The sequence below is a fragment of the Triticum aestivum genome, chromosome 3B (assembly GCF_018294505.1).
Source record: "Triticum aestivum cultivar Chinese Spring chromosome 3B, IWGSC CS RefSeq v2.1, whole genome shotgun sequence".
NCBI classification, from domain to species: Eukaryota; Viridiplantae; Streptophyta; class Magnoliopsida; order Poales; family Poaceae; genus Triticum; species Triticum aestivum.
In genome coordinates, this window is record NC_057801.1 from 801,140,273 (window position 1) to 801,152,286 (window position 12,014).

The 12,014-nt window shown below is 53.3% G+C and overlaps 1 protein-coding gene across 1 annotated transcript; it reads left to right on the forward strand.

The window, feature by feature from the left end:
* The first annotated feature begins 10,222 nt into the window (after positions 1-10,222).
* LOC123066690 (uncharacterized) lies at positions 10,223-11,285 on the forward strand. The gene has a single exon (XM_044489728.1). It carries the CDS (start codon positions 10,397-10,399, stop codon positions 11,129-11,131), a length of 735 nt encoding a protein of 244 aa, XP_044345663.1. The 5' UTR covers positions 10,223-10,396; the 3' UTR covers positions 11,132-11,285.
* The last annotated feature ends 729 nt before the right edge of the window (positions 11,286-12,014 follow it).

The following is a 12,014-nucleotide window of genomic DNA, read 5'->3' on the forward strand; positions in this document are numbered from 1 at the left end:
GTACCCGAAGGCTGACCGAAACCACATGGCCGAGGTCGGACCTGCGGGGCCTGATGGGGAGGAGATCCCTGTGAGCTTGGTGTACGGTCAAGTAGAACTGGACGCGAAATATTCCCAACAGGACTGTAAATTAGACAGCATGTTAGATGGGATTGAAGAGGAGTACAATCAGTCAATTTGACGATGTAATTTGAAGTGACATGTAAAATGCCTTCTAGCTGGATTGTAGATCGTTTGTCTTTGCGGACCTTTTCGCTTCAACCTCGGGACCCAACAGTCCGGAGTGTGTCCGAATACCCTTACAGTTATAGAAGAACCGGGCCATGCGTGGAGACAAGGCATCGGGCTCATAATTGCTTTATCAGACAAGTGCCCAACTAGCTATGTTATATTACATGGTTAGTAAGAAACATCTTCCAGGGAGAATAGTTCCGTTAAGGGTTCCTTTCCCTGGGAGGCATGCCCTAAAGTGCATGTCCGGACTACGAAAATAACAGAAAAAGCATCTGGGGGCAAATAAATAAGTAAGTAATAAATCATCTTTCAAGTCACCAACCGAATATTCTCTTAAGAACGCTAGCTTTCGGCTTCACCCAGTCTGAGGTACACATCTGGCTGACTCGGCAGTAACAATCGCAGAGGTGCTCCCTTTACCTCCTAGCCGAACAATCGGAAAGATAGGGGTAAGCACAGGAGCCAGGCAACCCAGCTTGGCCAAAACTTAAGTCATATCAATGCATATAATGATGAATAAAAGGTACATGCGGAAGTATGACACATGTGCTGGGCATGAAGCCCGTATAATTAAGCTTCTGTTAAAGAAGCCCCCAGGTATAATGAGTGCTTAGGAGGACATCAAGTGTGTGCGAACAATGCGCAAATCAGCCTATCCAAGGTATTGGAAAAAGGGTGGGAAGAAGGAGGGGGACAAGAGACAGTGAAAATGTAAAAAGGTGGACGGAGGAGTGAGACGAACTCTGAGTCTGGCGTTAGGCGTAGAATCTTCGGAGACGGGCTGCGTTCCATGGGTTCGGCTCGAGTCGGTTGTCAGATGCGTTGCGTAGACGGTATGTTCTGCCGGTTAGGACTTGGTCGATGATGAAGGGACCTTCCCACTTGGGCTTAAGTTTGTCCTTTTTCTTGTCCGGCAGGCGTAGAACAAGTTCGCCAACATTGTAAGATTTGGCCCGTACTTCTCTGCTTTGATATCTTCGAGCCTACTGTTGATAAAATGCGGAACAAGCTTTTGCCACGTCCCTCTCCTCCTCTAAGACGTCCAAACTGTCCTACCGATCCAGCTCGGCTTCTCTTTCCTCGTACATGCGCACGCGACATGAGTCATGAATTATATCGCAGGGCAGAACTGCCTCTGCGCCGTACACCATAAAAATGGTGTGAATCCGGTAGTTCGGTTTGGCGTGGTCCGCAGCCCCCAGAGTACGGAGTCGAGCTCCTCTACCCAGTGCTTGTTAGATTCTTTGAGGGACTGCACTAGTCTGGGTTTGATGCCGCTCATGATTAGACCATTTGCTCGCTCGACTTGACCGTTAGTTTGGGGGTGATAGACTGAAGCGTAGTCGAGCTTGATGCCCATATTTTTGCACCAGAGTTTAACCTCGTCGGCCGTGAAATTCGTGCCGTTGTCAGTGATGATGCTGTGGGGGACGCCAAAACGGTGTACTACCCCGGATATAAAATCTATCACAGGTCCGGATTCTGTCATTTTAACCGGCTTGGCTTCAATCCATTTGGTGAATTTGTCCACCATGACCAATAAGTATTTGTGCTTGTGGGTTCCCCCTTTAAGGGGTCCAACCATGTCAAGCCCCCAGACCGCGAACGGCCAGGTGATGGGTATAGTTTTGAGGGCGGTGGGTGGCATGTGGCTCTGATTAGCAAAGAGCTGGCAACCGACGCATCGTTGGACTAAGTCCTGAGCATCTGCCCGGGCTGTCGGCCAATAAAATCCTGTACGGAAGGCCTTGCCTACAAGGGCCCGGGCTGCAGCGTGGTGCCCGCCGAGTCCGGCGTGAATTTCAGCCAGGAGATTGCGCCCTTCCTCTTCGGAGATACACCTTTGAAGGACTCCGGTTGTGCTTTTCTTATAAAGTTCTCCCTCATGGACCTTGTAGGCTTTAGATCGCCGAACTATGCAGCGGGCCTCATTTTGGTCTTCGGGAAGTTCCTACCTAATTAAGTAGGTTAGGAATGGTTCCGTCCACGGGGCAATTACTGCCATTATTTCGTGGGCTGAAGGTGTTATTTCATTTGCTGAGCCACCGATTGTGTCAGAATTGTCTGAGTTAGGTGCTGCAGCTGGCTCCGGATTGTTATTTCCGGACTCCTCTTCCCATAATACAGATGGCTTAAAGAGCCGTTCCAGGAAGATGTTTGGAGGGACGGCGTCGCGTTTTGCGCCGATGCGTGCTAACACGTCTGCTGCCTGGTTATTATCCCGGGCTACATGGTGGAATTCGAGTCCTTCGAACCGAGCTGGCATTTTTAGGACGGCGTTGCGCTAAGCTGCCATTTTCGGATCTTTGGCGTCAAAGTCTCCATTTACTTGGGATATTGCGAGGTTTGAATCCCCGCGCACCTCTAGGCGTTGAATGCCCATGGAGATTGTCATCCGGAGGCCTTGTAGGAGGGCTCGTATTCGTCTGCGTTGTTGAAGTCCATGTACATTATTTGAAGTACATATTGGACTGTGTCTCCAGTTGGGGACGTCAAGACGACGCCAGCCTCCAAGCCGGCCAATATTTTGGATCCGTCGAAATGCATGATCCAATTGGAGTACGCGTCGTACTCTTTAGGGAGTTCGGCTTCGGTCCATTCGGCGACAATGTCAGCCAGAACTTGCGATTTTATAGCTCGCCGTGGTTTGTAGGTTATGTCAAATGGTAAGAGCTCAATGGCCCATTTTGCAATCCTGCTCGTTGCGTCGCGATTGTTTATAATATCGTTGAGAGGTACTTCGGAGGCTACCGTTATGGAACACTCTTGAAAGTAGTCTCGCAGCTTCCAGGATGCCATGAACACCGCATACGCTATCTTTTGATAATGTGGTTACCGGGACTTGCAACGTGACCTCTTCGGACCTAACAAGGCGTGATATCCGCTGCCGAATGGGGCCACTTGGAACATGACCTCTTCAGACCTGTAATTGTCCAGCGAGCCGAACACTACATCTAGTGTTATTTTTCCTGTGCAGCGTACTTCTCGACTAGGGATTATTCCCCTGAAGGTTGTGCTGCTCCGCTCGATGCGGCTCCAGTCAATTTCCATTTTTTGAAGAGTTTCTTCGTAGATGAGGTTTAATCCGCTGCCGCCATCCATGAGTACCTTGGTAAGACGAAAGCCATCCACTATCGGACTGAGGACCAATGCAGCTGGTGCTCTACCTGTTCGAAATTTAGGTTCGTCGCTGGCATTGAAGGTGATAGCCATGTCACTCCATGGATTTGTTGTTGCTACTTGGTAGACTTCGGCGAGGCTGCGGATTGTTCGTTTCCGCATGTTATTTGATGCGAAAGTCTCGAAGACTGTTAATACCGTATTGGTGCTGCTGGGCTGTTTGCCCAGGGCTAAAAAGCCTTCGCCACTTTTGGCCACCTGCCGTAATATCCAACATGCTCAAAGGCTATGTGTTGGAGTGGCGCCCTCCGTACTGTGGATTTTGCAGGGTCCGTTGAGCCATCCCTCCAGTACGGTTCCGTACCCTCTAGGGGTTTTTTGCTTTTTGGTTTTTAACCCAGGTGCTTGAGTATGACGCACCCTTTTATTTCGGATTGGGGTTGTATTCAGGGCCGGATTGTCCCAAAACCTAGTTTCGGTTTTCCAGGCACTCTCCATCGCGCAGTATTTTTGTAGAATGGTCGCTAGGTCGATGAAGCGTGTAACTTCGCGACGACTGATGGCGTTTATGATTTCCTTGTCCGTGCAATTGTTGCAGAAAATTGAAATCACGCTTTCTTCACGGCAGTCCTTTATCCTGTTCATAACCAGGAGGAATCTGGCCCAGTAATGATGTACTGTTTCATCGGGCTCTTGCCGTATTTGAGATAGATCGCTTATGTTTGGGTGGGCGGGTGGAATCAAGTTCGGAACCCCGCCCGATCTGAGGCTCAAAGGCCAAGAAGCTTCCGGATTCGGAAGCTTGGTTTGCTGGACGCTTTCCAACAAATCTGGTCTGATGCCTGACTTTAGGTTCAGTATTTGATTAGCGTCCGTCCCTCCGCGGGAATCCGGCATTGAGGGATCGGGAATCCTGACATAGTTGGTTTTTAACATAGAAGAAGAGTCGCTGCATTGTTCCTTTACCACAACAACGTGGTGGGTAACCCGGGGAGAGTTAATTTCTCTCAGATCGGTTTTAAGACCAATCTGATCGTAGTCGGTAGCGACTCCCAGGGCGGCGATGCGATCCAAGAGCTCATTTACGGAGGAGAGCTCAATCGGATCTAGCTGCTCGGCAAATTCCGAGCTGACGTGAAGATCGCTTTTAATGACCTGACAGGTCATTGTCGGAGCGGTGGCCGAACAGGCGGTCATAAGAAAACCGTCTAGCCGGATAGTCTGGCCAGCGGCCAAAGCCCCCTTGACGACGGTGCCATCTTTAAAGACGGAAAAAGGCATCCTTCCTGATGGTGACGGCACAGAGGAACTCTCAATGAAAGCACCAATGTCGGTGTCAAAACCGGCGGATCTCGGGTAGGGGGTCCCGAACTGTGCGTCTAGGCGGATGGTAACAGGAGACAAGGGACACGATGTTTTACCCAGGTTCGGGCCCTCTTGATGGAGGTAAAACCCTACGTCCTGCTTGATTAATATTGATGATGTGTGTTACAAGAGTGGATCTACCACGAGATCAAGGATGCTAAACCCTAGAAGCTAGCCTATGGTATGATTGTTGTTCGTTCTATGGACTAAAGCCATCCGATTTATATAGACACCGGAGAGGGCTAGGGTTACACAAAGTCGGTTACAATGGTAGGAGATCTACATATCCGTATCGCCAAGCTTGCCTTTCATGCCAAGGAAAGTCCCATCCGGACACGGGATGAAGTCTTCAATCTTCTATCTTCATAGTCTTGGAGTCGGGCCGATGATGATAGTTCGGCTATCCGGACACCCCCTAGTCCGGGACTCCCTCACTCCCTGTTGGCGTGCCGACGTCGGCTTTCGTCTTTGCAACGAGACTCCGTATGGTTCAGTCAGTTGCGAGATCAGGGGAGGGGGGCGACTTCTAGTGAACATCGCGCCGACTGCGATCATGGCGGACGATGGCGACATCTGTGATGTTGTTCTCTTCTCAAGGCATCGTTGTTGCAGGTCGTGGCACCCCACTCATGATGCTCCGAGAGAAACCCCAGATCTGGGTGTACCGGATCAAACTATGATAGCACCTTCGACGCCGTTGTCCCTCCTGGGGGCATTGTTTCGGAGCAAGTGCTGGCTGGAGGGGACAAGAGGAGGAGCGATGTTACATCTACCGCAAGGCCGACGGCGGATCTCGGTGGCATGGCGCTGTGGAGGTTCGGCGACGGACGCGTGCGGACGGCTACGTGCAGGATGGTGGCGTTTTCTGGTGCCGTGGTGGCATCGACGGCAAGCCAGGCAAGGTCGATGCGTCAGTTCCTGCTATGGAGATGGACCAGTGAAAGATGACGGCGGTCGCCTTTGAGAGTGCGCCGGTCCGGTATGTGACCCAGTACTGGTATGTGGCTAGGCTAGGGCATCCGGTTTTGGATGTTAAGCTTTGATGTGATATCTGTTTGGTATTTGGCTCGGACATTCGGCATCCCTTCTCAACAGGATAGAAGTAGCAACAAGTGTTCTTTAGATGATGGTTTCATGCTTACTGATGTATTACTTTGTATGTTCTTTATGAATAACTAATAAAATGGCTGCATGCATTGATGCAGAGGCCGGGTCCTTTAAAAAAAAACCCTGTCCGGCCGGCCGTCGACGGCGGTGCGGTACGGAGTTGGACGGCACGCAGCCCGGCCCGAATCCATCTCGGCTTCTTTCCATGTCATGCGGTCTACGTACCCGCTGATGTTCGCTAAACTGTCACCGTAGACTGCTTTACTCCTAATCTTCTATGGAGAGTAGATACATAGCTTTATCCATCAGCTTACGGCGGGTATGCTTTGCTTGCCGCCTCACGCCTCACGAAGCACTATCGATCGATCCTTTTCGGCCTTGCGCCGCGCACATTCTGTCTCTGTCTCTGTCTCTGTGCTGGTCAAACAAACGGCCACCTTTCCTTTCCTGTGACGTCGCGTAAAAGCAAGCACTATTCAAGTATACCTGTCCCGGCGAAACCGGAAAAGATGGTTGCACGGGGCCCAAACCAAAGAACAACGAGCCATACATAGTTGGACCTGCCTACGTAGAAGAGACTGACTGGTCCGGCTGGTGGTGCCCTCGAGTAGTGGTTCAGCGGGGCCGGTCAGCAGCAAGATTAGTATTTTGTCCTATTGTTTGTTTTTAACTTTTGCGGCCGAGCAGCAAATTTGGTTAGTTGATGAGAAGAACGAAGACAATTAAAGAAGAAAGAGATGGTTATAGTAACATAGGTAGATACCGTAACATAATAAATATGATTCTACTATGTGTCATGCATGACAATAAATAATACCAATTATGATACTATGCACTATAAAGGTAGTAACATAGACTAGTAACATATGCATGTTACTAGTCTAAGTTACTCCCCACTATGACCAACCTTATGGTCTACGAGATGATGCGGGTGATATTTACAAAGATGATACCTACATGACTTTTTGCGCCAGTTTGGTGCCTCATACAGGCTTGTGGGTCGATTAGATTGAATAGACGGTTGAGGTGCCATGAAAAGGCTGTCACATAAGACAACAATATGTGTTGTGATGTACTAACGAGTTTAACGAGCTGCCTGTGAAACTCGTTAAGTTTGACGAGCTCAAATCAGTGAATGCTCTCTTCATTAAGAAGCAAGCTACGAGCTTGACAAGCCAAATGATCGAGCTTGCGAGCTACGAGTTTTGGTCCACCCCTAATATCACATATCGTTGCAAAGAAAGCCTCGTCAAGGTAGCACATTTGTGTCATTGTCATCACTTCATCTGAAGCAGCATCATCGTTGTCGGTGCAACAAACCCTGGTGTATGTTGCCCGGATTGTACACAGGCTCGAAAGCAAGTTTACAGCATTCAAGACGAGGCCAAGCAGAAGAGGTAGCTCATTTGAGAAATCAAAGAGCGGATCAAGAAGAGCAAGACAAACCATAGGGGCAAGGAACCACTAAGGAAAATCGGCCCTTCCCGGGCAGGCGAGCCCGCACCAAAGACAAGTCTCGAGACTCCCCTGGCAAGCTTGCCGGGGACGCTGGGGACGCCAACCCCGCCAAGACACCCCATCGCACAGCGACCCAGGTCACTTCTCAATGCGGTGTCGAGCCCTCAAGTGATTAAGTGGTTGTCCCCTGGCACGTGGCATCCATTCAAGGAGAAGACACCCCCTGCGCGACACCCGTCCTGAGGCGTGTCAAGCGGACAGGGCGAGAGACAGTTAAAATGGCGCGGCAAGGCTTGCCGGGCTACTCCCTTGACGTGTGTGCATTTAATGCGCTCTGTCCAGTCTGCAAAGTTATGTATGATAGCATTGTTTGCTGTCTGATCAGTGCATAATGACCACTTGCCATTGTGGTGACCCCTTGACCTATAAAAGGAGGACCGATGCAACCTTAGAAAGGATTCAGACCTTTGCACACTCATATGCGCGTAGCTGCCCTCGTCCCAAGGCAACCTTGTCGGGCTTGAGCGTCGCGTTTCCACTACGATCTCTTATCAATCCATCAAAGTAGTAGGGTTTTACGCCTCGCGGCGGCCCGAACCTGGGTAAAAATGTCCTGAGTCGTCGCTGCCGTGCTGTTCTATGGCCTCCGCTCCTTGTGCAACGTGCCTCTCCCCCTTGCCGAAACCACAAAGGGCCCGATGGCCCCATAGGTGATCGTGTTGTGCAACGACAATCGTCCTTTCTTTACTCTTAGCAAATGACGCTAACTTCGCTGTAGACAACCACCGACCCAACCCGCTACAAAGAGGTTGTGCGAAAACACATAAAGATCATGCCAGTCACTCAGTTATCCATGGCAATGGCAGTGCAACTTCGACTCTGATGAAGAGCTAAGGCCAAATCCACGCGCGACCCCGAACGGACGTCCGTTTTGTCCGGATTCTGTCCGTTTGGGCAGGGTGATGGGGTCGTGTCCGGGCCTGTCCTGGGATGCGGTGGCCGTGCGCCCACCGCGCGGCCGCATCCTTTACCCCATCCTGTCCGCGTCTACTTCCTCCATGAACTTGTCGTAGTAGGGGTCGTCGACCAGTGGCGTTGGTGTTGGCATTCCGTCGAACAAGACGCGGGGGGACGGCATGGTGCCGGTAAACGGCGGCCGTTCTTGCTTTCTTTGCATCTCGACGGCCGGCCGGCCGCCGCTGCTGGACCCAGGGGTGACGTTGAGGTCGATGACGCCCGAGGGGCGCGGTGTGGACGGCGCGAACATGCCAAGGTCCGGCGACCCCCCCCCCCCCCCCCGAAACGGGTCTGGCCGTCGTGCCTAGGTGGAGGAAAGTCGGGCGATAAGGGTGTGGTCCGCGATGTCGGCGACTGACAGTGCGGAGGCCGGGCGACCGACGACCCCTCCAGAGAAACCGGGCGGACGACAAACGCCAACCATGAGAAGGGCGTGCGCTTTGCTGACGATGGCCTCCTTCTCCTCGACCTCGGCCTCAATCGCAGCGCGGTCGGCGGCTCTCTTGGCCGCGGCGACGTTGTCCTTGGCGACCGCCCTCCGGTCCCTCCACTTCGTCGATTCCGTGTCCAACTTGGCGATCTCCTCCGGCGTGCACTCCGACCGCGGCTTCTTAGCGCCTTGCCCTTTTTCTTCTTGGCCATTCCGGGCGGGTCGACGGCCAGCCCGCCGAAGTTTGGCTGGGCGTTGGGCATGGATGTGGGAGGGTTTGTGCGGGGGGAGGGGGGGTGGGTGGGTGGGTGGTTTGCTTTGTCGCACCGACAGGCGGGCCAGGGGCGGATAAGCGCGCGCGTCCCGCCCGTCCGCGCGCTGTCTGTTTCACCCCAAAAGCAATGCAAACTTGGACCGCGGATGGGTCGAAAGCGGACATAAAACGGACAAAAATCCATTTGCTCCCGCGCGCTGGGCCGCCCAATTTATCCGTTTTACTCCAAACGAACGGGGCCGAACAAGATGGGTCGTGCGGTGGAGTTGGCCTAAGAAGGAGAACTATGCCAAGTTGCACCGCAGAAAATCACCAAACATGCTACTTGGCCGGCTGGACGTGCCAAGGAGCAGTTTGGTCACGTCATGTTAAGAACAAATAGTATGACTTGTGCTCATTATCCTCTCGAAAAAGGAAGAAGAAAAGCTAGTCCGTAGTAGGAGTATTACTACTTTGTAGGTGGCCAAAACCAAGAAGGAAGGAGGCTGAACTCACGCAAGCCCATAGTTTTACCCGTGCTGACGATGCGCTGGTCCAGAGAGAACTGCCGGCAACAGGATTAGGTCGAGCGGGCATGCATGTGAAACAGTTGTGGCTCCTCATTTTGCTCTAGCTTGTGACTGCTCTAGCCGAGTGCCGCGTTTCAAAATAAATAAATAAAATGGCGAGGAGGAGCGTGGGTCGACGTGGCGCCTCGAGCCACCCTGGCGCGGCGTGGGCACCATATCTCTGCCACATGCACGCACGCACGCGCAGGATATGCTACTACAGATCACATGTCGGCGTCGGTGCCGTAGACTGGAGCAGTAGCCGGCAAAAGCAGAGCGCAAAATTTGCCAGGTCGATCGATGTGGGTGGATCCAGGTCCCGGTCCAACCCAGCCACACCAACACCAACGTTCCGCACGCACGCGCAACACCGCCCCCTCGAGCTGGCCACGAGGGAGAACGATTCGCACTTCTCACCTCCCACTGCCCCCACCCCCTAGCCCAATAGCGACCCGCCACGTCATCGCCTGGAACCACTCCCGTCTCCTCGGCCGTCTACTTTGACCGTTGACCCAGCCACGGCCACCCGACCGGCCGTAATACAAAACCGAAAATGAATAAACAAGCACGTGTGCACGGAAGGCCGATCGAGGACCGGCCCAGCTCAGCGGCAGCGGCTCCCGTTGAACCGTCCAACTTCCGAGGTCAAACCCCCGTCCTAGTCCAACCATGGCGAGAGCCCGGAGGGAATGGAATACATATACGCCTCCCCCTCAGATCCACACGCCGTAGTTCTCGTGCTCACTGCCCACCCAGCTCATCTCGTCTCAATCTCACCCGTCTCTTCCTCCACCGTCTAGAAGCTTCTCGAAGGCAGGCGCCATACACTTCTCTCCTCTCGCCATGGGCAACGGGCTGTCTCCCTGCGTGAACATGCCGGCGGCCGCCGAGGTGCCCGCCGCGGCCCGGCTGGTGTACTGGGGCGGGCGGACGAGGGCGCTGCCAGTCTACGAGGACGAGGAGGGTGATGGCGAGGGCAACGGCGGTGTCTCCTGCACGGCGGCGGACGTGACGGCCGAGCTGCTCCCGGCGGACCACGTGGTCTGCCCGGCCGACTCCTTCTTCGTCGGCCTCCCGGTCCCCGTCGCGTCGCCGGGGGAGCGGCTGCTGCCGGGCCGGACCTACTTCGTGCTCCCCCGCCGCCTCCTCTCCTCCCCCTCCCCCGGCGGCAACGGCAAGGCGGCCGTGCTCACCGCGGCCACGCTCGCGTCGCTGTCGGCCGCGCCGGGGGGCAGGAAGACGGTGCAGCTCGCCGGGCCCGGCCAGTGCCCGTTCGAGTACGTCAAGGGCGGCGAGGACGGTGCCGCGGCGCTCATCCGGGTCCTGCCGCAGTTCATCGAGAAGGTCATCACCTGCGACGGCGGCAACGGCAACGGCGACGCTGCCGGCCGGCGCGGGTCGGGCAAGGTGGCTGCGTCCGCGACGGAGCTGTGCAGCACGCCGGAGCTGAAGCGGCACTACGCGCAGCTCGTGGGCGCCAAGGGCCGGCCGTGGTCGCCGGGGCTGGAGACCATCTCCGAGCGCAGCAAGAGGAGGATCTTCCCGTCGCCGGCCAGGCTGCTGCTCTCTTCGCAATAATGTAATTAGCTAATGAGCGTAGATCGTTTTCGGATTAGAGATTAATCGAGATTAATTAGGTAGGGAACACAGCGTTCGATTTTACTTGTACAATAGTTGGAACTGAAATACAAATGTATAAATTTGTCGAAAACATTTACATATGTACCTAGGATTTTTGGAAGTGAGATACTACAAGTCATGGCACCCTCTCTCGTTTCCGTTTCCGTAAACTGACCGGGCTATCTGCCTGAACGTTTGAGGTCAGTTTATGAGTCCTGTTCTAGATACTCTTAGGATATCCAGTGGCATCCTTTGAAATCGTTTGATCAGATTGCCCATTTTATCCTTTTTCCCACTGCGTTGCGCACACTATGGACGTGCTCGACGCTTCGTGGTCATCTTCATTAGAACTGTGCTCGCAGCAACCCCCCCCCCCCCCCCCCCGCGTCGGCAAAGCTTGCATCGCCACCACCAGATTGGCCCCTGCAGCATGTGCAAGGCGAGAGTCGCGGCGTCGTCAGCATGCGTCTTCCCTCGTTGCGGCATTGTCGCTCGCCGTAGCTAGCCTCGCGTTACCATTCCGACAGTCGGAGGCCTCATAGCTCCGTTGGCAGGGTTGCAACACTCATCAGCTTAGTCGGCTGTCATCAACTCTGTCGCTTTGTGGTTGCAGCTCCCGGGCAGGGATTGTAGCACACATCTGCGTTGTCGTATGCTACATTTTGATTTAGTAGGTTAGTTCATATGCAATATTTTGATTTAGTTGATTTAGTAGGCTAGTTGATTTAGTTGATTTAGAACATTTTGATTTAGTAGGCAAGTTGATTTAGTAGGCTAGTTGATTTAGTTGATCTATAGAACATTTTGATTTAGTTGATTTAGTAGGCAAATTGATTTAATA

Excerpts from the sequence above, each read along its gene's own strand:
- LOC123066690 (XM_044489728.1), top strand. The coding sequence starts at position 10,397 with ATGGGCAACGGGCTGTCTCCCTGCGTGAACATGCCGGCGGCCGCCGAG.